This window comes from Lissotriton vulgaris, chromosome 1_1, assembly GCF_964263255.1.
Source record: "Lissotriton vulgaris chromosome 1_1, aLisVul1.2, whole genome shotgun sequence".
Lineage (NCBI taxonomy): Eukaryota > Metazoa > Chordata > Amphibia > Caudata > Salamandridae > Lissotriton > Lissotriton vulgaris.
The window spans coordinates 278456795-278483126 of record NC_141685.1 but is presented as its reverse complement, the minus strand read 5'-3'; the positions used below and the strand labels follow the sequence as shown (position 1 = coordinate 278483126).

Sequence of the window (26332 nt, the reverse complement as noted above, 5' to 3'; positions counted from 1 at the left end):
TCTATACCTCTGCTCTTCAACAAGGCGATTAGCTTCACACCGCGATCTCTCCTTCAAGAGCAGCGTCGTCTAATCCGCAATTGCCTCAGACGGAGCCAGAGCCGGCGTCAAGATCAGATACGGGAGCACGGGCCGATATTAGAGGTCAGACCGGCGCCGACTATCGGCGTCGAAGACCTCGGTGGCGCCAAGAAATGCCAAGGCGGAGTCAGCGCCGGCTTAAAAGGCATAAATGGAGCATAAGATTGAGGAACTCCCAAATTATATGCCAATGGACCCATGGGACCCGACGGTGCACCAGAGGGGTACAAAGCTCTTGAGGAAACGTCCTACATCACGTTCAAAAACTGTGTAGGGTCTTGACCTGGAGCTGGAAAGGGCAGGTAAGGACCCACAGGATGCTCACGTGGAGGCTCCGGATTCGCCTCCTCTACAGGTGGATGAATCTGAGTCAAACCCTTTGGTAAAGGAGCCTCTTCTACCTCTCGAGCCGGAGACAGCGCCGGAGAAGGATTAGATACCGGAGCCGGTGAATGCTCCAGCGACTCCAAGGGTGTGGCCTCACCTTCCAGAGGAAGAATCTCTGGAGTAGGAGATACTTCATCTTTTCTATGTCTCGTCCTAGGCGACTTCGGTCTCGAATCAGTCTTTTCCAGAATTATGACGAGATCCATGTCTTTTCTTCTTATGCTTCTTTTTCGCTGATCTAGAAGCATGTCCCGATGACTACTTCGAAGGAGACGCCGTGCGGGACCTCGATCTCGATTAGGACCTCGTCCGCCTCGACCTCAAAGTCTCTTTCCTTTTTACCCTTTAGATTAGTCACCAGAAGTTTCGCCTCTCTCACGAAGGGCTTTCGAGTTCATCTTCTTGCAGGAAGAAGACCCCTGCACATCATGGTCCGAACTCGGGCACCAAATACAGTCTTCGTGCGGGTCCGTAATAGACATCTTTCCACACTCCCTGCACGGCTTGAAGCCAGTCTTCTTAGTAGACATCTTCAACAAGAGACAAAGAAGCAAGAAGGCACCAGACAAATAACAGTAACTAATTTACTAACAGCTACAGAGGATCCCTCTAAAACGGTTCACGTCGATGACGTGGAAAAAAAGGAACTGCTGTCATCATGCCGACTGGAGCCTGTTATGGAGCCTGTTAGGGAGCCTGTGACGTCAGCGGAGCCTGTGACGTCAGCGGAGCCTGTGACGTCAGCGGAGCCTGTGACGTCAGCGGAGCCGTGCTACTGTGAAGTCGTCGGCGCGAAGCTACAAAAAGAATTTCCGAATGTTGCTGACGCAAGGGGATATTCACAAGGTGAGGAATCCACTGGCAGATGTATCCATCAGAACTACCAAGTTGTAAAGTGTAGGGTGTTGGTTCAGGTAAGCAGTGTTGCCAGTTGACTGTCTACAGTAGGGCAGGAGTAGGGCTTAGCTCACGCATCCATGTAGGCACCAGTCAGTGCTTCACCGAACAGCAGCGATAAAGGTTATAAGGAGCTGTCTGAGTCGTAGGGCCTCAGTGAGGACGCTGATTTTCACCTTATTAGAAGTTAATATTAAGTCTACAACCGCATCTGCTCATCGGATCCCTACAGCAAGTGAGGCAAGATTCTATGCATAAGGGTCATGGGAAGAACAAAGTCTGTGTCAAGGAAGTGTCTCACCCCAACCCCGAGCCGCCCCCGCCCCCCCATCCCACCCGTTGACTTCCTGTAGATAAAGTAAAAATAGTACTACTGCAGAGCAGCAGTCTTCAATCTGTGGGGCACGACACCCATGGGGGCCATGGAGTCCTGGGAATGGGGTCGCGCATTTCCAAGCTTAACTTTTGCCTGGAATACAAAATGTGCTTTTCCTTTTGGACAAAGGCCGGGACCCTTCATTTCCATTCCGATCGTTAAAATGCTTTTGCTTAAGTTAATCGACTCATGTGCTGCAAAGGGAAGAGGCCTGGTAAAACAATCCTTCAAGTGTGTTCATGCCAGGGTGCCTGCTTGCCTTAATGACATGCAAATGTGTGCTAGGAGTTTAACTGCAAATGTAAGTGGTGCTTGGGTGTGGTTCTTCCTTTAACCCCTTCGATGCTCATGACTAGCTCAGCTCGTCATGAGGCACGGTTGAGCTGTGCTTATGACGAGCTGAGCTCGTCATGAACAATGGGAAAGAGGGGCCTGCAGCACAGGAGGGGAATTGCCTTTGCAGCACTTAGGTTAACCACTTGAATCACTCCAAGCATTGTGTTGGCAAATATTTGGCTTGGTGGTGCAAAGAGTTATCTGGTATTTGAAGTGTCTACTTTTAAGCATAACTGCATTTACACCGTGCTTAGTACCCCCCTGGGGAGGCGTTAAAGGGTCAGGTATGCAAAAAAAAAACACATTAGTTATGGTCCTATATTACTCAAATCTATATTTTTGAAACTCCATTTTATTTTAAACTATTTGCACAGTTTGTAGCACTTTATATTATAATGTGTGTAATGCAAGCATAGAATAGTGACGTACATATTCACTGTGCTTTGTCACAGGCTGTGACCTCATAGCACAAACAATCCACGAGACACTATTCTCCACTGCGCCAACCAAATGTAATTCTGTCTCTATCTGGTTACACACAGACCTCTGCAGTGCATTCAATAGAAGTTTCATAATGTACTACAGTGCATTTCCCTTTGAGTGCATTTATTTTTCATTTACGCTAACCATTATTTTTTATGTAGCTGCCTGATGGTGAAAGACTTAAAATACCTAACAAAATATTTTGGGGCTGATTCATGAGGCTTGAGCTGCCACAGTGTCACTTTTTTTAAGCTTTGGCAACACAAGCGTCTCAATCCTATCTATGCGGCGACGCAAAGTCACCCTGCGTGGCTTTGTATGGCCTCATAGATATGGAGAAAGACAAAGAAGCGCAAGTCGCTGCGTTGCCTTACACTACGTCAAGTAGGCATTCAATAGGCATTGCAGTGGGTGTTTTCACGCAACACCCATGGATTTTGACGCTGCCCCAGATATGTAAAACCATGTAAACCTGGGGCAGCGCCAAAACCCTACGCCTCCCCACAGCAGGTGTAAGGAGAAATGTTTTCATTTCTCCTTGTTTTTCCTCTATGTGTGTTCCTCTTTCTATGTGTGCTGCATTCTGCAGCACACAGAAAGAGGAAACACCCTCTATGGATTGTTTTGTGCAGGAAAGTGCCACTTCCTGCACAAAAATAATCCTGCATTAGGCAGCAATTCGGGCGCCAACGCAGAGCGAAAGGACAGGAACAAATATGCTACTTACCAGTATGCATCTGTTCTTGGCATGTAGGGCTGCTGACATTCATATCTGTGCATAGATCGCCGCCTAGTGTTGGGTCCGGATGATTGCACATTGCTGTCCTGGAAGAGTCTTCGAAGTATCACGAGATAGGTGGCTCCTCCCCTGGACTACAGTGCGCATGGGCATCGACTCCATCCTCACATTGTTTTAAGCCATTGTGACCAAGATGGAGTGAAACTAAGTGAATGATGACCATGCTAGAAGTATGTGTGAATTCTGCAGCTGCTACAGGCTCCGGGGAGGAGGGCGGGCGATATGAATGTCAGCAGCCCTACATGCCAAGAACAGATGCATACTGGTAAGTAGCATATTCGGTTCGAGGCATGTGGGCTGCTGAATTCATATCTGTGCATAGAATACATAAAAGTCCCTGTATTAGCGGCGGCCGCCAGTGCCAGCTGCAGCAGTTTGGAAAAGTGTTTTTAGAACAGCCTGCCCTATAGCTGCCTGCTGTTTGGAGTGCACATCAACACAATAATGCTTTGTAAATGTGTGTGTGGTAGACCATGTGGCTGCTCTACATATGTCTTCCAAAGGGATATTTCCAAGGAAAGCCATGGAGGCCCCCAACTTTCTAGTGGAGTGGGCCCGCGGTGGAATGGTGAGAGTACGTTTGACTTTGAGATAGCATTTCTGAATACATTTAACTATCCACCTAGCTATACCAGCTTTGGAAATGGGGTTACCTTTGTGTTGTGGCGCAAAGGCAACAAAGAGTTGTTTAGTTTTCCTAAAATCCTAGGTCCTATCAATGTAATACATCAAGGCCCTTTTGACGTCAAGGGTGTGGAGCATTCTCTCCGCCAATGACTCAGGATTTTAGAAGAACACAGGTAATTCAATAGTTTGGTTAATGTGGAATTGAGATACTACTTTAGGAAGAAATTTAGGGTTAGTGCGGAGCACCACCCTGTTGGAATTAATTTGAATAAATGGCTCTTGTATGGTTAGTGCCTGGAGCCCACTAACTTGTCGTAGCGATGTAATCGCAATAAGGAAAGCCACTTTCCATGTTAAGAACTGAATCTCGCAGGAATGCAGCAGTTCAAAGGGGGGACCCATCAGCCTGGTGAGGACCACATTGAGGTTCCACTCTGGAGCTGGTGGAGTCTGCGGAGGAATAACACGCTTGAGTCCTTGTAGAAATGCTTTCATAGCAGGCACCCTGAAAAGTGAGAGGTGCTGCCAGTTTGAGATCAGCAGCCATCGCAGATAGATGTATGCGAATGTAAGCATAGGCCAAATTACATTTGTACAGATGGAAAAGATAACAAATGATGTTCTGAATAGATGCATCTAGCGGGTTAATGTTGTGGTCTGCACAGTAAATGACAAACCGCTTCCACTTCGCCGCGTAGCATGCTCTAGTAGTGGGCTTCCTTGCCTCCCGGATGATGTCCATGCAGTCTGGAGGCAAGTTTAGGTAGCCAAACTCTAAGACCTCAGGAGCCAGATCGCCAGGTTGAGCTGTTGCGATCTGAATGCTGAATGTCGCCATGGCTCTGCGTCAGGAGGCTGGGTGTGAGGCGTAGCCTCTCATGCGGTACCACGGACGGTTCCAGAAATGTCGTGTACCATGGTTGGCGAGCCCACGTTGGAGCAACCAGGATGAGAGTCATCGAGTGCTGCCTGAGTTTGCGTGCCACCAGCGGTATTCGAGGTGCTGGGGGAAAAGCGTACGCAAATCTGCCTGACCAGTTCATCCATATCGCATTGCCCTGCGACTGTGGGTGTGGAAACCTGGCGTCAAAGCTTTGGCATTTTGCGTTCTCCCTTGTGGCGAACAGGTCTATCTCTGGATGACTCCACTTTTGGAAGTACGGGTGGAGTACCGATGGATGCAACTCCCACTCGTGCATTTGGTGGTTGTACCTGCTGAGCAAGTCTGCCATCTGATTGTCCTTGCCCGGGAGGTGTTCTGCCATGAGGAAGATGTTCCTCTGAATGGCCCACTTCCACATGCTCTGAGCCAGATGAGACAGCTGCGGAGAGTGGGTACCTCCCGGTTTCTGAATGTAGTACATGGCTGTCATGTTGTCTGTCCGGATACAAGGAGAAGACCCAATGTTGATAAAATACTGGCTCAAAGAGAGAATAAATTGATCTGGCTCTGTAACACTGTGGAAAATGGCCTTAATTCTCTAATAGAATGGCATACTCTGGCTACTCTTCGCTGATTACTCAGTAGTTACTATAGTCCCTGTAGATTTGCTGAGTCCTTACTTGTACACACGGCTGTGTGTCACTTATGTATCAGTCTTGTTCAGACCTGAGGGATTTTTCTTCTGAATTTCCTTTCGAGCGAGTTTTAAGTCGTAATTTCGTACATCGCTCTAGGAACATTGAATACTATTCTGTTTCCTTTGTCTTGTCTTTTATTTGATTGTTTGAGCAGTCACTTACACGCTTTACTATATATAATTTTACCGTTCTAAGATGGCCGCCACGTTTCGGAGCGGTATGACGTCATTGTTCTTGGCGTCTTTAGTCGGAAAATGCATTCGAGCAGATTGTTGCTCCGACTGATTGCTGAGACACGGACTGTTTAGCCGTAGCTGCAGACTCGTACTAGTAAGTACCCAAAGCCCCTAGACTCTACCCCATTGTGATGACATTGATTTTCCCGACATCGGGCCTTATGTGCATCGCGACTAGTATGTCCTCTTTCTTTAATATCTACAGGGCATCAGGTGGCCTAGCAGACTTGTAAGTTGGCTGTTACATTATGTTTGGGTGTTTCGGTGTACGGGTGTTGATTATTACAAACTTATAAAAGAAGGCACCAGTCAGATTAATCACACCGCATTATAATGTTACTTTTTAGAACGACCTATCTGGCGTATGATCGACGTGAGTATCATACAGTGCTTGTACTTTGTACCTATTTTTAATGATATTTAGGGCGTCACTGGGCTTGTTTGGTTCTGATGCTCGGCTTACTATTGGCAGATTACTCCCACTTTCACTACTCAGTGGTGTGGTGATTGGTCATTTTCGCGTGTTTTGGTCTGCAATTTTGCACTTTTGGTTTCTTGGATACTTCTGGGTGTGTGCATTTAGTCATGTTGGTTTTGTGCATGTAGCTAAGTGATGTGGCACTTGTCTTGTCACTTTATTGGTTTTTTTTTGAGCTGAGTATACAACTCCTTGTACCTTAGGGTTTTTCATGTACATACATGTATATATATGTTTTATTATTAGATTCTCCTGTGCAACTCTGTTGTCCTGAAGATGGTCCTATGGATCTTTGTGACCGACAAGGACCGAAACGTCGACGCCTAACACCTGTCACGCAATATAACGTTCAATTCATTTAAAACTTAATGTGTGAATTGTACTGTGTATATTTGATTTATATGTGGTCTTTTGTTTGTATCCACATTATTCTGCTGAAGGTGTTGCTGTACTACAAAATTACTTTGCTATACAGACTGGTAGTACTTTTGTTGCCAGACTTTGATTGTCCAAAAATTGGTTATTTATATACCAAAAGAAAATATTAAAAAGATTATATTTTTTTGATACAACTGCTAGTGTTTCTTGTGAAACCCTCTGGTCGCCTTACTGAATTAAGTGTTCACGGATGTGACACTAAGAAATTGATAAATAGATTCCTGAATGATTCCTTCCTGGACATTTAGCTTATACTGTCTGTCCGGATCAACACGACCTTGTTGCACAGATGTACTTTGAAAGCTTTTAGTGCCATGAAGATTGCCATCAGTTCCAGAACATTGATGTGCATCTTCCGTTGAATGCGTCCATAGTCCCTGCACAGTGTAATGGAGTACATGAGCTCCCCATCCCTGAAGAGATGCGTCCGTAGTCAGGATGATCTGTGGCACAGGCTATTGGAACGGTCGTCCCTTGCAAAGGTTTCGTGGATTCCACCAATGCAGAGAGTTGTATGCCCGACCGCTCACCAACACTAGGTCTTTCAACTGCCCGTGAGCCTGAGACCACTGACGTGCAAGGCACTCCGGAAGCGGACGCATATGTAGTCTCGCGTGCAGGACTATGGAAATGCAGGAGGACATCATGCCCATCAACTGCATGAAGACTCTCGCTGGAAGCGAGTGTTGGGGTTTGAGCGTATCAGCGATTGAATGCTGCCGACCCTCACTGAATTCGGCTGTGCTGTGGCAGCCAGAGTGTTTATCGTCGCACCCAGATACTGCTGTATGTGGGCGGGCTGGAGGTGGGATTTTGGGTAATTCAGTGAGAATCCCAGGTCGTGAAGGAGGTGAATTGTGTGGGACACGTGAGCGGCACACTGCTGGGATGACTTCGCTTGGATGAGCCAGTCGTCCTGATAAGGGTAGGCATGAATGTTCCGTCTCCTTAGGTGCGCCGCCACTGTGGCCAGGCACTTTGTGAAGACCCTGGGTGCCGTGGTGACTCCGAAAGGCAAAACCTTGAACTGGTAGTGTTGGTTTTGGATGGTGAACCGGAGGTTTTTTCTGTGTGACTGGTGCAGTGGAATGTGAAAATACGCATCCTTTAGGTTTAAAGTTGCGAGAAAATCCCCCTGACTGAGCAACAGGAGCACTTGCTGCAGGGTCAGCATGTGAAAGTGCTCCGACAGAATGTATTGGTTGAGGGGCCTGAGGTCCAGGATGGGCCTGAGGGACCCGTCCTTTTTTGGTATTAAGAACAGGGAGTAGACCCCTGTGCCTCTTTCCTGCATAGGCACGAGCTCTATTGCCCTTTTTTGCAGCATGACGAGGACCTCCTGCTGCAATAAGTGCAAATGCTCGGCAGACATAGGACGGTGTCTTGGGGGTATGTTGGGTGGAGTGGATGTTAACTCCAGACAATAACCGTATTGTATAAGTTTTCTGACCCGCCTCTCTGTGGTGATGGTTCTCCAGACCGGCAGGAACTGCTAAATTCTCCCAACGACCGGTGTTGCATGGTCGGGGGGCAGTGACAAGGCGTCATTGTTTGTTGGTGGCAGAGGATCTGGAGTTGTTTCCACGACCTCTGCCCTTTGCGCTTTTACCACAATATCCACCTCGACTTTTGTTGGTGTATGTGGACTGAGTGTTGCCTTTGTAGTACTGCGTGGTTTGGGAGAGCTGGCCTCTGGAAACGCCTCTAGTGCTTGAGCGACGAAAAGACCCACCCCGAAACTGCTGGGACTGTAAGGCACCCATGGATTTAGCAGTTTGTGTCCTTCTTAATCTTTTCTATGGTGGTGTCAACCTCTGGGCCAAACAGGTGATCTGGACTAACTGTTTGATTAAGGATGGTGGTTTGTATCTCTGGCTTAAATCCAGAGATTCTCAGCCAGGTATGTCGTCTCAGCATAACACTAGTGTTGACAGCCCTGGCTGCGATGTCAGACGCGTCCAGAGCGCACTTAATGGAAGCATTAGAGATCAGCTTCCCTTCCTGAATAAGCATATCAGCTGCCTCCTTGTATTTATCAGGTAGGTGCTGCAACAGGGTCTCCAGCGTGTCATAGTGTGCCCTGTCATACCTCGCCAGAAACGCTTGTGTATTGGAAATGCGCCAGATGTTGGACGCTTGTGCTGCCACCCTTTTCTGATGCCTCAAAGACCTTAGATTCTATGTCTGGGGGAGGAGCATCACCCGTAGTCTGAGAATTAGCCCTCTTCCGGGCATTCGAGACGACGAGAGTCCAGAGGCAACTGTCCCTTGATGTAGGTAAGATCAGTAGGCGCTGACTTATACTTCTTTTCAATCCTAGGGTTTATCACCCTCGCCCTGGTAGGCTCTTTAAAGATCTCTCCAGCATGTTTTAAGACTCCTTTTAACATAGGTAGAGTCTTGACAGTCCTCTCGAGACTAAGGTATCAAAAAGGAAAATCGACGTCAATAGGGTCAGCATGGAGCTGGACGTTGTGATTTGTAGCTGCCCGTTCAATGAGGGCATTGAATGCTGCAGAGTCTTCTGTAGGAGACGTCTTCACAGACTATAGGAGAGTCTTGTCCTGAATGAGGATCCCCTGGGTCAGCACCAGCAGCCCAGGGTTCATTGATATCCTCAGGGTCTGTATAGACGGGATAGCTGTACTCATCCTCATCATCGCCCTCCCCAGCGTCCACATCAGAGTAAGTGGGCGAAACATTATGAGTCTGTGGAGAAAGTGGTTCCACCAAGACAGGAGTGGAAGCAGAGTCCTTTTTCTTCAGAGGAATCTTGTAGGACTCCATTGGTTGTTCTTGGGCATTTTCCGCTTGTGTAGGGAAAGCCTGCCCGTTTCGGCATTAATAAAGTGTTCTTGTTGCTCGTCTACTGAAAGTCGTCGAGGCTTTGGGGTGGTGACCACCGTCGACGACTTTGGCACCGAGGAAACCTTCTCAGGGACGGTGGCGACCGCCTTGGGAGTGAAAGCCTTCGGCGCCACCTTTGGCAGCAACGTAAAGTGAATGGGCGTCAACGCCTTGTGAGGTTTCTTGACCGGCTTCGGAGGCGGAGGATCTTTTGGTACGACCGTTGAGGCCTTCACCCTGATGCGCTGTAGGGAGTCTGTCACCTTCTTGGTGAAAGCGGCGGACGGGCGCGCCAGTTCGATGGGATCCGTCAAGGCCTCACCAGGAGTTGACTCTCGGGGTGCGCCGCTTTTGGCCCTGTCCTGTTGACGCAGAGTCTCGAGAACCTTCGGGTCACTGAGTCCTTTCTTCGTGTCACCGAGAGCTTTCTTCGGGTCACCGAGTCCTTTGCTGGTGTCGACCGCCTTCGGCGCCGACTTACTCGGCTCGACCACCTTGACTTTAGTCTTCGGCGCGGCAGACTTCGTCTCGATGCCCTTGACTTGAGCCTTCGGCTTGACAACACCCTTCTGCTTCTTTGGCGCCGAGGGCTACGAGGCCTTGGATCCGACCAAAGTGATGCGCACTTTCGGTTTCGAGGAGGGCACCTGCGCCGTTTCTTGTGTCGAGACCATAAGTTTCACTTTCGGTTTCGATTTGCCAGGGTGCGGCTCAACAGCAATGTCCGTGGCAGAGCCCGAAGGCAGGGCCGTAGAACCAGTCGTAAGATCTTGGGTAAGGCCTAGTGGTGATCCCTCGACCTGAGCCTTATGAATTGCAACGGCCCCAGTGTCAGTTTGAGGTAGCTCTTCGTCCGAGCTATCCTCCATCGCCCCGAGGGCCCCGTCGTCGTCTCCTACCTCGTCGACTAACTCTTCAGCATCGAACATGTCGGCGTCGTAGTTTTAGTCGACGTCCGACGCAGGGTTCGACTCACTGATGTCCATGGTAGATTCTCCCTAGACATCCCCAGCATCGAAAATGTCCGCAGGCGCCGGTGCAGCTTGCTGGGCCTCCTGGCGCGCCTCATAAATGAAGCTCTTTATTTTAGCCACACCTTTGACAATGCCCCCACGCTTACTGACCTTTGATTTGCTAAACACTTTAAATTTATTTCCCAGATGTAAAAATGATTTGCTGTGGGAATTCGGGGCGTTTATGGTTGGCCATAATTGTCAATGACGAGGAAAAGTTCTAGAAATTTCTCAGGACCGGTTGCTTACTCAAATGTTTTTGACAGGGGTCTCATCAAAAAGTTTGAAGACCTCTGCTATAGAAGATTTGTTCCCATTCACCAACAAAAGCCGGTTGATTGGTTAGACTAGAAGGGATCTGCCCTGGCAGTTCAGGCTGGACTAGTCTTACTGAAGAAGGACCAAGGCTAGTTCCATAGGGATGATCTTTTTCTATAGCAAGAGTGGCTGCAAAACAATGAACATGAATGTATCGCTGAACGATTGGCAGTAGATTTATGCATCAAGATATATGTAGTTAGCACATAAATGGAGACAGCGTGAAGTGGATCAAAATAACTTAACAGATGTCATATCTTCATGATTTTATGCTATTCATGAAATACATTCCATGTCTTCCAAGACAGCACAAAACTACTACACTTACTAGAAATTGAAGAATTGGGTCTAACAGGTGTTGGTGTACAAGGTTCGCACTCCATCATATTCTCGGTTGGTAACAATTCAGAAATAACAGTCATCCTGTTTGGACGCCCACGCAATGCTAAGGATATAAAAATGAGAGATTAAATTATGGAAATCAAGCCCCCTCAATTGAAGGTGACCATAGAAACTCACTATATTGACAGCTTCCCAACTAGCAAACCAGGGGGCTCATATATCATGTTTCAAATGTAAAATGGCAAATATTAAGCTACTATTCAGTAAAAGTGTATTAGTTAGAACTACCCAGAAAAATAATGCAATATTCCAGGGTGTAATGCATTTTTATCTTCAAGAGGAATGGGAACACATTTACACAACTCCAAGCAGAAAAAAAACATCCTTGAGTGTTATGGGCATTTTCGGATAGAAAGCCACAATACTATTTTTACCAATGCCTTTTAGTAATTTTGGTGTATGGAGACACGGATAAGAAAAACTGCACCTGCCCATCTTTGCCACATTATCAGTAGGTTGGATGCACTGCAGAAGCAAAAGCTGGCTTTGTCTTGATTAGATGAAATGATGGTTGCAAATCTAAACTTTTCTACATCGTTGGAGATATTTTTTTTCCTGTGTAGGTCAACATTAGAGACACATACTTCAAATCTACCATGGAATTGTGAGCACACAGGGATGTTTATCAAAGGGCATTTCCAGTAGCTGTGCTTGCAGGTCCGATGAGAAATCTGAATCTCACGTGCCTGGGCTGGACCAAAACACAACAGGCAACAATCATCTCATCTAGCTCACCCTGCATACTTGGTTTCGAGGCGCTCCTCATAATGAAGCAGCAGTCTGCTCAGGGCCGGCTTTAAGGCAGTGCGACTGGTGTGGCCGCACTGGGCGCTGATCTCAGTGGGGACACGGTTTTGAGTAATAACTTCTGATTGGAGAGCGCAAGACGGGCACTTTTGCCTGGTGGTATGAGCAAATCCGAGGAGGTGGTCATGGGGTATGAGAGCGCCAAAAATGATTCTCGCACTCTGCGCCTCTGCGCCACAGCGCTAAAGACGGCCCGGAGTCTGCTGGCCTTTCTGGCAGTTGGGGGCCATCGATGGAGTAAACTTCAATTTATTTCTTGCTTTTAATGAGATGAGGATCAATGTGTCAAGGGCTTCAAAACATTCAAGCCAGAAAAGAGCTATGACTGAAGTCCCTACTATCAATGAAGACCTGAGACTGAGGTCACCAAGATCAATGGATCTAAAGGCTCAGTGGTACTTTTGCAGCTCCTGAAGAATTTTTAAACAGATCTGCAATTTGTTCAAAACAACTATCCTACAGGATGGCGTTTAAGATTTAAAGACGTGATTTGCATTCAATCTTGATCCTCGGACCATATCACGAACATTACATTTCTGATAAGATGTGTGGTCCAGGTTTGAAATCAAGGAGAAACATGTCTGCCAGGGAGACCCATTACTATGCTCCGATTCCTAGGATAAGGAACAGAATATTTAAAATATGTAAAAAGAAAAACAAAGGACACCAATTAGGACTGACTTGTGCATTTTGATTTACTTGTCATTCAACAATAAATGAAAAAATAATACATTTTCAGAGAAAAAGGATTCACAATTTAAACTATAAAGAATTAAATATCTGAAAGTACTGAACTGTGATGTGAAAATGTAGATTTTCAGATACAGCACCAAAATGTTTAGACTTTAAATACGTGGATAATAGCAGAATGCTAACTGGTGCTTTGTGACTGCATTTAATTGGAAATTTTCCCTTCACATCCCCATTTAAGTTCTATGGTCTGTTGAAATGTCCAGTGGTACCAGCAGTGGACATTGTTCCTGAGGCTACTTCAAAGACACTGTAAGCACTTTGAAGGTTGTTGTGACCAATACCTAGTGTTGCCAATTTTCAGAGGGCTTCAAGTCAAAGAGTAATTAACTTAAAATGGATTAGTGTGTACTTTATCACAAATAAGGCTTGCTTATTTTAAGAACCAGTTGGTTGTGCCTCTTCTGAGTTACTTAACATGGTTTTTACAAGCAATGGGCAAAGCAATGTAAATTACAACATATCAAAGAACAAACGAAACAAAATGAGTCAACACAATTATTTCCTACAACTGGTAAGATAACGTGGCAAGTGCCTTCACACAGAAGCTGGAGGCTGGATATTATATGAATATCTTCTGCCATTATATCCTCACAATAACTTATTTGCTTGTCCATTGCTTCGAGGTTCATTCAGTTCTAGCACTGCATGGTGGTGACATTATGGTTAGCTATTCAAATCGGCCTCTAACACCTGTTAATGAGTCTTCGTTCTGTACTTCAAGAACAGAAGGAAGGTGTGACTCAACCCCTTATTTGATTGGGCAGACCTGGAAATAAGAGGTTGTTCCACAAGAGAAGTCTGAATTCTGAAAAACAAAAATGGTTAGACCACAATGTAACAATTGGCATCATGGAATTCTGTAATTTTACAGTCTGGAGAAAGGGAATAGGGTACACAAAAAGTACATGTAACCCTAGTACTCCTGCAGGGGAATCTCAATTGAAATCCTAAGCACTGAACAGTCCCTCTACGTGCAGGGTCTAGAAGCACTTCTTCCAAATTAGGTTTACCTTTTAGCCCTACTTTGGAAAGCCAAAGGTGGTGTGGCACAAATGTACAATTTAGCAGCCCAAGTAGGCTTCATACCAATTCCTTTAATTTACTTTAAAACATGGAAGTAAATACACAAAACCCAGAAATGTCACTTAAGTAAAAAGATCAGATAAAACTTAAATGCATTTTTCACAAACCCTTTTACCTTTTAACATGAATGAAGGCGAAGTCCAGGGCAATGTAGCTCTGTGGGATGCAAGTAGGCTAGCGTAAAACAAAAACAAAATGTAAACAGGACACTTCTCCAATGTCCCATCATGAACTTTTTATTGTAGTTTGAGTCTGCAAGTGAGTTTTGAGCATAAACTGAGATTACCTCCTCCATCAGGAAGGTAAGCTTTTCATTTCAATGGAGCCCCCTTGAAGGAGAACTCTGATTACTTGATTAGTGGAGAAGTGTGGCTCAATGATTAGAGCGGCAGACCCTGATGCAGAGATCTAGCCCGGGACCAGGGTTCAATTCCCTGCCTCGGCGGGTCTTGGGCTCAAAAGTCCACGGGCCTGATAATTCTCGCCTCAGTGCCTATTCCTATCATGGGAGTCCCACTCTGCAACTCTGGGCAATAGCTTGCTTAATCTCCACAACGCTAAGGATGCCTGGCCTCCACCTTGGGGGTGCCCAGGAGTGGACGCCTCACAGGGAAAGCCATGATGGGTTCCACAGCGGTATTCGTACAAGCGCCTTGAGACCCTTGCGGGTGAGTAGTGCGCTATACAAGTATCAATTTACAATTTTTATTTATTACATGTAAGAAACCATTTTTAGGAGTCTCCATTGACGATATGCACTGAACAGAATAGCTAGTTCCCAGAATTCACAAGTGAAGAAAATAAAAATAGATCCATAGACCTAAGCAAACATTTCTCAAATATCCCTGTCCAACGTGGGCATCTGCTGTAGAATTTGAATACAGACAATAGTGCCTCGAAGGTGTAAACTGATCTCCAGGTTGCTGTTTTGCGATCTTAGAAGTTTAAATATATCTCAAAAGCAGAAGTAGCAGTTTACCTCTGGCTGAGTGACCCTTTGGTCCACTGGGCAAGGGATTATTAGGTTTAATGATAGCACAGGAAAATGCAAGAAGCTAGCCATCTAGACTGTTTTAATTAGGCAAACCCTGTGCGTAATGAACCGCAGTTTACAAATAACTTCTTGGACAATTGTAAGCTTTTGGTCAAAACCAGATAAAACTTAAAAGGGATTCTGAAAAAAATAAGTGGACAAATGGCTTGGTTAGCATGAAAGTCCAAAACCACTTAAGGTTGGAATTTAGAGGAGTTCTCATTACTACTCTATTAAATGAAAAATGGTATAGGGTTCATGGACACAGCCCGTACCTCACAAACCATGCCTGCAGAGGTTATTGCAACTTCAAAAGCGAATTTCCAGCAAAGGTATTATAAGGAAGCCTTGTGAACAGGGACTAAAGACAGGCCTATAAGACATGGAAGGACAAGGTTTAGTAATCATGGAGAATGAGGAATAAACTTAAATGCTCTTTAGTAAACCCTTCACAATAAGGATTTTGAAAAAAGTTTTTAAAGGGAATTTTTTTGTATACTGCGATTACTGCAAGATAGAGTTTAACCGAAGAAAACTGAAATTTGTCTTGAGCAAATGGAGATTTGGCAGCATAGCTTCTTGGCAGTTGGGAGGGTCAAAATTGTTCTGAGCACACCAGGTGCAGTACCTCTTCTCAATGGAGTAGGAAAAACTAATAGGTGGTTTTCTAGCTTTTTCTGACACATCCTTGTACTACTGAGTCCTTACTATACGGGCTCGGGAGCCATCTTGAAATAATCGTGGAGCAATCTTGAAATATCCCTGAAATATGTGGAAATTAAAATACTGACAAAATACGAACTCAGTTCTGGCTATATAGATGAATAAAGCAGAAGGTCCCCCATAAGAAATCGAAAATAGGGACCATCTAAAAGATTACGGGAGCTTTCAAAGGATCAGTGTATTACAGTATATTACAGCATTTTATTTATTTATAACACACAGGACCAATCAACTTCCATGGCGGACAACTGCTTAGAACCTGTAGGCATGAACTCCCACATCATAAGGTATCCTACCAGAATTTCCAATAATGCAGCGAAAAAATTCAAACAACCTGTTGAGGAGAAACCCAGACACGCTGATTTCTCACCCCACGTCCTACAGAATTAGAGGCACTATAGTGAATGACATGATATTCTTTACAAGGAGAACGGCTAAGTGCAAAATCCATTACCAATATTCCCCACAGCACTAAAATCTTGATATAATCCGCTCCAAGACGATGAGCTGACCTCAGCATAACTCTGCACAAGAATGGTATAGTACTAATACAAGCCTCAAACAACGATTTAGATTAGTTTGATAACATTCCCAATATTAAAAAGGGACACGAGAGCACAAGAACGAAACACAAATAAACAAGAAGACACCCGGGACACCAGGAACACTACACACATACAACATACTATTCAGAGAACCACAGGATACTCAACAGGCTACGCAAGTAACAGACACTCGCCGATTAAGAAGCACATCGTCCAGAAATGAACCAGTGGTATCAGAAACTGATACGCAATATTTGCATAACATAGAAACTGAGAAGGAAGATGCTACATCCCACCACGTTCAGGAAGAATCTCCGTCGACTAGGCTTCGCTCTGAAACTCGAGAAAGCCCAGATATAGAAAACCCCACTACAGCCATACCCCACTACTCCAGCGCAAAGAACCGCACAAAGAACACCTAGTACGGCGAGAAAATTCTCTCCCAAGCACTGTAGTAAGTACACAAAATCAGGATAGAACATCCGACATAACTAATACAGGTAGAACAGATAACCAAAATATTCCCAAAATTACAAGAATAGAGTTGAAAAAAACAGAACAAAAAAGGGAAGACTAAAGGTGGATCACGCATGAAACGGAGGAATACAACAAACACATTTCCTCAGACCAGGAGAGTCTCAAAACAACAAAAATGAACAAAATGTCGCAAGACATTCGAAGCTCTCTGCAATAGATAGGAAAACTATGAAATTACAGAAAACACACTAAAAAATAGTGCGCATCTTAGAGCTAATACATCAGTCGCAAAGAAAAAGTAAGGAGACTGCGATGCCTTTAACAGGCATAATCGACCAGATAGGAAACCTATAGACTTAACAGAAGAAGAAACCTTATCCCTACTAAGGGACTACGAGATTTCAGAAAGCAGGAGAGGAGAGGAAATCAGAACAGTCCAGATCAATGGCAATAGAATGATTAAGCTGAATGATAGGAAACCCAATCTCAATAACTTACAATAAATTCAGATAATCTCAGAACCGCAAATCTCGACCCCAAACTGCGCTGAAAAATAGTTGAAATGCCTTCTGATCAACTGCACGTCCGCAGCCAAACATGCTTCTGACATGCTGACCCCATCATTAGTCAAGGAATTGACTTTACAATCCTCACAGAAACTTGGCTATCCGAATCATCACTAGTTTTGTACCTACTAGTGCCCCCTCAATATAACATTGTGAGACTGGATAGATGAAAAAAGAAAGGGGGTGGCAGAGCCTGCATACACCAATCGGATATAGAAATTGGCCAAATCCATTCAGAACCTCTCAATGAGTGCTGATACCTAGGTCTCAATATAACGGACAACAACCAAATATGCAACATGCATGCACTTTACCTACCTGGTAACAATACGCAGTTCATAGAACTTATGGAGATGACGACAAATAACAGACGCAAACATATTCTTAGGGGACATTAATCTACGCTGGAATGACAATGACAAACAAAATATTTTAAAGATTTCCTAGCTGAACCTAATGTTTCGCAAGCATGTACACAGCAAACTCACTCGAAAGGAGCTACATTAGACTGGATAATTTCAAAAAACGAGAACATTACAGGCCTATCAATAGAGCCATGCGACTGGTCAGACCACGATGCAATAACTTTCATGATTCCCACTTGGAAAAAGAATAAACACATGGAACCTAATAGAGTTAAAAAGTGGATGAGAGACACTAAAGATTCGAACATTATACTTTTATTAGAAAATTGTGAGAAGAACCTAGACCCACCAAAGAACCTACAGAACGTGAATGAGCTAACAGACCATTACTATAACTTGATAACGGATATAGTCAACTCCACAATGCCGCTTAGACAGAAAAGAGTTAGAGAAGATTAAAAACCCCTGGTTCAATGGGGCACTTAATGAGGAAAGACTTAACTGAGATTGGCGGAAAGAAAATGGAGGGAACACCCTTCTTCCCCCGTACTGAAACCAGAGAAACCAGGAAAGAGTACAACAAAAAGATCCTCAACTCCAAAAAGGAATTCATCAGATCAGAATTTGATTCCGCCAAAAACAGACCTCGTAAATTATTCAAAATTGAAACAATCCAACGAGACAGCCAAAAAGATTCAGGAATTCACAAAAACTCCACTAAACTGCGAAGTATTATCTTCCTTCTTCACCGACAAAGCCAACTCGTTGGATAGTGAGCTCATGAGCGCAGGGGATAAATGAGGAATTCCACAAAACCAACGACGAGCGATACCAACGCCTTAATTAAGTAAAGTGGGACGAAAAACAAGGCCCACTGGGATACTTCCAAGTTATTAGACCCGAAGAACATAGCCAAAACGCTACTAAGTATCAAACCCAATAACCACTACAGTGATCCACTCCCGTTGAAATGCATGAAAGAAATCAGCCAGGCCATGGTTCCCTTATGGACAAAAATTATTAACACCCCTATCACAAGGGATACTTCCAGAATGCCTAAAAAACAGTCAAGTAGTCCCCCATTATCGAAAAAACGACTGCGGACCCGGCAGATCCGAACAATTTTCGCCCGGTAACTAACATACCGCTACTCGCCAAACTAATAGAGAAATGTGTACAAAAATAAACTCAGCCAACACAGACAATTTCGCTCTACTGGATGAATGCCAGTCGGGCTTCAGAACAGGACACAGCACGGAAACGGCGATTTTACATATAGTCGATTATGCTTTACAGGCCCTAGACCAAAATAGATCATGTCTACTCATCCTCCTAGACCTATCAGCTGCATTCGACACAGTGAATCATGAAAAATTACTGAACAGGCTCCAGGACAGGATGGGAATATCAGGTATGGTGAGGAAATGGTTTGATCCTTCCTGCAGGATAGAACACAAAGATTCTTAGTTAATCTCCCTCTCCGCCACGCTGTAACACAATTGGAGTACCTCAAGGATCCACACTATCCCCATCACTGTTTAACTTTTATATCGAACCACTCACAGAAATTCTTCGAAATTCCAAAATTGCCTTTCACATGTACGCGGACGACACCCAGCTATACCTCAAGGTATCGTCTTTGGATGACATCAGTTTAATGAATGAGGTCTTAGAAATGACATTACAATGGTTAAAAATCAATCTAAAACTAAATACTCACAAAACAATTTCTTTTAATATCAACCTCAAAGAAGCACACAGAAGTTAAGGAATGGACTAAAATGATCACGGCGCTTAACTGCACACCTACCTTAGTCGACTCAGCTAAATCATTAGGAATAACTCTTGATGCAAACCTCGAAATGAAAGAACATATCAAAGCAATAGCAAAGCGTGCCCGCTTTCACATGAACTACATTAGGAAGTTGAAACCCTTCATCTCAAAAGCAGATGAAGCTGGCAGTCCAATCTTTGGTCATCTCTAGGATTGATTATGGATGCACTACGTTAGCAGGCCTATCACTAATTTCCACAGCACCGCTAAAAGCATGCCTCAACGCAGCGGCAAGAATGATCTCTGGCTCAAGGAAGTTCGACCATATCTCTCCGCACCTAAAAGCAATAAACTGGCTGCCGTACAAAGCCAGAATTCAGCTAAAAATGGCTTGTATCACCCACAAAGCGCTTCACTACAAGACTCCAAGATACCTTGCCCAGAAATTAGTATTATCTGGAGGAAATAGACCTGCTAGGAGTGCCAAGGAGCTGGTCCTGAGACCACCCATTTTCCGGAAGAGAACGTATGAGAGAGCATTCTCTGGAGCAGCCCCTAGAATCTGGAACTCTTCCACCAAACATTAGAAAGTTAACCAACACAGCATCCTTTAAGAGGGAAACGAAAATATTTCTAATGAGCAAATTCCTCCCATAGCTCTAGATGGATCACCCTTAACAAGGGCTGAACCAAGTCAAAGTCACTTAGTCATAAGAAGTGAATAGAATCACAACAGAGGAATGGGTCATACGCGAAGAATATACGCCAGGATTGGAGAAGAGGGAAATCATTGGCCAAGATACAGGACAAGTTAATTCAAAAATCCAATAAGCCATATCTACCTCATGTCACTGATCTTATTGTGTTAACACGATGTAGAAACCCACCAACATTTCGGAAGACTGCCAAGACCGGTACTCTACTACTAAAAATGTATGCAATCAGGAAAACGCACTATAGAGACAGTTGTACTTGCTAAGATGGTCTCAGACACTGTATATGATGTGGACACAAATTATTTTTTTTCGCGGTAATCAGAGGCCTCGCGCTATACAAAACTCTTTAAATAAATAAAAACATGCAGTATCTGGCTGCCAAACTAAGGCAGGGCCAGTCTGCACAGCAACATTCCGAGTGCTTGGTCCGAAAGAGGAAGATAAGTATGACACCACTTTCGAGGCCACTCAAGCAATTAGAATCACGGTCCATAGACTAAGCTGGCTTGATAATTACGGCTTATTAGGGGAATGGAGAAAAACATGTAGACAAATCTGCCTGACTAGTCGATGAACAGGACTTTCCCCATTCTGCAAGGTTGGCAAAACCTTGCAGCAAAATTGAAGCATTTGTTTTCCTCATTTGCAAAGCAGTCCATTTGAAGGAAACCACAATCGCAGGGACATGACGGAAAAGTGAAAAGTATAGGACCATTTGTGGCTCACTTGGATGGTTCTGCTCAAAGAGCCTGCATGAGCATTCTGGATCCTGGGCAGACTGATTGCTGTAATCCAAATCTTCCTAGCTATTTTCCATCTCCATTTTGTTTGAGAAACTAGGGGCAATGCAAGATCTTGTCCCTCCCAGTCTGTTCAGGTACTGCATAGTAATTGTTTTGTCAATCTCAACAAGCAAGTAGTCAGTCTTGAAGCATAGAAGGAAAGCTTTCAGTGCTAGGTGTACTGTCCTCAACTCCAGCAGGCTGATAGGTCTTTCTTCTGAGATCTAGTGTCTTGAAACTTAAGATGATCCATGTGAACACCCAGAGGCATCTGTCACAAACATCTGAATAGGATTGTACTTATGGAAACTCATTCTACAAAACAGTGTCTCCGATAAGGACTTCAAAATGATCATCAAGGTGGCCAAGCGCGATTACAGAAAACTTGTGTGGGCGAAACTCCATGCCAGCAATAAAGGAGACTCCAGACTCTTTCGGGGTATAATTAACCAGCTGTCAAATGGCCAGAACCGACATTTCAACTGATATAATGGAGGACACCTGGAGATCTCCTATCCATCAAACGAATAATGTAATCTCCACCACCAGTCCCACAATCCATGGGATGCAACCTGAGAATGGGGACCTCAAAGCAGAAACAGCTGCGGATCCACCCAAGCCACACACAGGTATTTGTTAGCCAGTTCTCGCAAGATCAGGTCCACAAAAAAAAGTAAGACCCGAGGGAGCACAAGGACCCAACGATCTGCCAAATGCCCTATTTCGGCAGGATCCATAGTTGGAGCGATATTCTCACCCCGCTCTTTACACAAGCCTTTGCAACTGGCTCTATTCCGGACTCATGGTGAGAAAGCATTATAAACCTCATATACAAATCAGGCCCTCGTTCCAACCCCTCCAACTACAGAATGATGGCAGTAATCGATGTTGAGGCAAAGATATATGCATCATTTTTTTTTGCTAGACCTAGAGGAATGGGTAGATCGAACAAACTTGATGCCAAACAAACAAAACGGGATTTCGGTCATGAATGAGCACACTTAGAAACATCCCCGCCGTAACTCTTCTAGCCAAATCAAGCTTAAGCAAATTCCTGGACCTTGTATGCATTCTTTATCGTCCTTAAAGAATCATTCGACTACGTTCCGAGGGCAAAGTTATGGGCCAAAAAGAAAAATTGGGGCACCCACCAAATTATTGGAGGCCATAATCAACTTGTACTCTCACACTTGGGTCCAAATTAAGAAAGGCGACGGCACACAATAACCGAAAAGATTCAAACATCCAATGGACTGAAACAGGGGTGCATTCTTGCTCCCTGCCTTTTTAACATCTATACTGCAGACCTTGAGAAGAACCTATAACTCACACAAACTGACCCCCCAAAACTGAGCAAAACATTGATACCTAGTCTCCAATATGCGGATAACAGTCCTTCTAGCCCAAACAGATAGGCCTACATCGATCGATCTCAACTAGGTGCCTACAATACTTCCGCCCAACTTTCAATCAATCAAAAAAACAAAAGGTGCTATGCTTTTCAAAACAAAGCAAAAAAAAAAAAAAGATTAATTTACCTGGAAGCTAGATACGAAATTAATATCCCAGGTGGAGTCAAATACCTGGGGTTTCATCTTGATCATAATCTAAACTGGATCAAGGTAAAACGAAAGCAAAACAACTCTTCGCTTTAAAACTGTTCAGAAGAAGCTAACAGGTTGCTCAACAGGACATCTCAAAGTAATCGCTTCTAAATTCCTCCCCTTGATATCCTACGGGTCGAAAATTCTGAAAACAAAAGAGGACACTGTCCTAAACCTAGCACAATCCAGTCTTTTAGGAGACTGTTTTCAATTCCCCAACACATCTCAGGCTCAAATTCGACTGAAATATAGACACAAAAATCAGATACCTGCTAGACAAGGGCAATGGCCAAATATTACTGGCGGATGAGGGAAGCTGAAAACACTCTGGCCCACTTCTGTTGGGAAGCAATAGAAACACAAGCCAGGCTACAGAATTCCATTTTTACCATCCTAAAGGAATACCTCCTGACCTTACAGCTCAAGGAGGCATGGCACACAATCACCACATACTACGGATTCAAGACTGCAGCGAATAACAGTTAAATGGCTGTCGTTATTAAAGGACTAAACTACCTTCGCCAGGAAAAGTCACGCATGGGGAGTGATGCAATCGTATCAGTCGTTGAAGCCCCAAGCATACTTTTCCGAACACTTTTCACAGCACATAAAGCACTAACTGAGGCTGCTGCGCTCTTTCCGTACGAAAGACTTAACTCTGAAATGTAGCTGGCCAACCAAAAAATACCGCCTCTGCGGACAATGAGAAGAATCATTGCTACACCTATGCATTTGCCCCTCACTACTAGAAAATCAGAAAAACACTGCCCTGGGAGTTACTGAGGAAGGCACAAATAAGGACATGTAGAGGGGCAGTCATACAATGACTCGGAGACTTGTCCGTAGAGCTTTAAATTTATGGAAAAAAGCAGCAAAAGAACTGAACAAAAATACAAACTAACTTGAGCATTCCAGAACTGAACGGCCTGCCTAATCTTCAAATGGCACCGCTATCTCATTTTTATTGTCCGTTAATTTTTATATTTTATTGTACAATCTGAAATTTTTTAAATCTAACGATCGCCGACTGTTAAAGTACTTGATTGGGTAACGTACGTATTTTTTGCATTGTCAAAAATTCCCAACCTAATTAATGTACTATGGTGGTTTGTATACCCTTTTATGGTTTTTAATGAAATCGAATAAAAGTATTGTGACTTATGATAAGGACCACCAGCTTACAGACTGCTCTTCCTGAGGAGACAGTCTTCCCATGTGCCTGAAAACTGGTCCCACTGATTACCCGAACATTGTTATAGCAGTATTCAGTCACATTTACTACCAGGAAGCCACTGAATCCACTACAGGCTATAGTGGTCTCACTGTTGTATGGACCAGTTTATCCAGATTGCAACAATTCTGAGACAATAGTCTTTCAAAGGATATACTGGTGTTTCATGTGTTCAAACTGCTTTCAGATAGTGTAGAGCCTGCAAAGGGCTTGAAATAGATTACAGTGATTGACACACATGTCAATTGGTTAAGTAGCAACCACAATATGGCATGCTAGAGGGTAGGATGGCAGCTTGATCAGCAAAAATTCTTAGTAAGGGTAAATTAAGATTTTCAACTTCTCAGATGTGCTGCAAAAACCGCCATACATTTTGGAATGTTCCAGGGTGTACATTTTAGTTTAAAAAGAAGGGCTTTGGACATCTCTTCCCACTAAAATCTCGGACTCCCTATGTAAAAAGCACTTAAAAATCTATGAGGGCGTGGCCAAGATGATGGAACGGTAGGAGGCTGGCTTCCTCCGCTCCTGCTTGCCACCGGCCCAACTACATGATTTCTACTGTATATATGGCACAAAGGGACGAATTCCACCGAATATCGAGGCATATTACCGAGGTGTGCGTTGCAAAACGCACAACGCACATCTCCGTATCGCCAGGCTTCATCTCCTAATTAGCGCGCAATCATCAATGCGCATCAGGCAGACTATTAAAAATCCGGGGATAGTCGGCGATATGGCACATTAGCGCATGAAAACAAACGTTTTCATGCGCTAATGTGGGCCTTGATAATATGGGGGGGTGGATTCAGCTTTATGATCCACACCCCCATGTTAATGCCAAACGCCTGGTCGGAGCAGGCGTTGGGAGACCTGCGATAAATGAGTTTATCGCAGGTTTTTGTCTCCAAACGCCTGCCTTGGTAATAGGGTGGTCCCACCTCCAACAACATTTTACATGTGGTTGAACGTGGGAACGCCCACTTTGCATGTCATTAGCGATGTTTATCGCCGACATGCAAAGTGGGCTCGGCCCAGGCTTAAAGTGCCCTTGGTAATAGGGCTCTAGCTGTATCGCCACTTTCTCGGCACAATTCGCCGAGAAAGCGGCAATACTAGCCCTTGGTAATATGCCCCATTATTCCTAGAAAGGCCCGGAACATTTTGGGCGACATTGTCGCGGAAGAGCGCCGGTGCCTGACTAATGCAGTTGTTGGAGCAGGAGGTCCAGAGAACTTGCGATCTTTATAAAAATTGGAGTGCCTACTGCCGGCCAGACTGCACCACCCCATCGCACACGCACAGCTCAAGGGAGCGAGCACTGCCACACGTTACCCCCTGAAAGGTCCAAGGTGACCTGAACAGCTTTGATGCCAGGAAGAAAGCAAAGCAGAACTGTTTGGAAAGAGCGGCGCAGCCGCGGACTAGATAGTGCTGCGAGGGGAAAGAGCAGCCGGCCGGGCACGCTGACTGGGGAGAGGGCGGAGAGCTACTGGCCCATTCCGGCGCGGACCAGGTGAGTGGCCCCACGGAAGGTAGGTGACTTCAGAGACGAAGGTCTGCTATTTCCCTGCTAAAGACGAGGCCTTCTGAGCAGATGGGGAGAATGAACACCCAGGGACAGCATTGGTCTGGGCCCCCTATATTGCGCAGTTGCGGCCAGTACTGGGCCTCCACAGCAGCGATTAAACAGACGCATAGTCCTCGGGAGCCATAAGCAGGAGAGCCCCACGCACACTAGCGGCACAGAAGATATAAACTCCCAGGATCTATCCTGAGTGCGCCCAGACTCCAGGATAGATCCCTAAGACCGCGGGATTACTGACACCCCCTTGCACTTCCCCAACAGACTAGTTCAGCTTGGAAAGTGCAGGCAGTGTCAGCAACTATACGGACCACAACGGAGGCAGCAGGTGTCCACAGGAATAAGAGTATGCGTGCTTAGAAATGCAGGACCAGTGTCCTCACACCCTAGACGTGGGTAGCCCAACAACAAGTGGAAGGTCGAGTTCGCCTGCGGCGAGAGCCTGTGGGAGTGCCAATTCCAGGCAACAGCACGCAGGGGAATACCTAGACCAGCTGGGAATAACACGCGGAGGCAACACTGAATTAACCCTCAAACTGCCACAGCTTCCTATATCACAACAGGACTATGACCCACTCCGGGGAAGAAAGGCAGCACACTTAGAATTGTTCACACGTCCCCAGGGCGGTAGCCCAATGGAAAACGCAGGCATAGGAGAAGCAACTAGAATACAGGTGGAGAACATGAAGTAGGAACCGGTGATACGCGCATTTCTTGAGTCGCTGTTTATGGTGTTCCGCGAAGATCTACAGTAAGTCAAGAGGGACCCAAGATGGGAAAATAAAGACATTAGAGGAGATGTGAATGCAATATCAGGAACTTGTCGCCTCGCTGGAGGATAAAGGAGACAGACACTGAACTGGCGGCCGCCTGGTGACAATCTCATATTCACCCAACAACTCATGGACATGATCACTTCCAATGCCGGTCGGCAGACCACCCAAGTCTACCTGGGTGACTTCAATCTCCACTGGAACGACCAGAAAGAC

General features: G+C 45.0%; 1 protein-coding gene across 2 annotated transcripts in view; it reads right to left on the bottom strand.

Moving 5' to 3' along the window:
- Positions 1-26332, bottom strand: part of KIF2C (kinesin family member 2C) — a 1247488-nt gene that overhangs the window by 938159 nt on the left and 282997 nt on the right. For both annotated transcript variants that reach the window (XM_086952306.1, XM_086952307.1), the window contains one exon: positions 11226-11342. In XM_086952306.1, coding sequence (XP_086808432.1) covers positions 11226-11342 — 117 coding nt within the window. The remainder of the gene's footprint in view (positions 1-11225; positions 11343-26332) is intronic.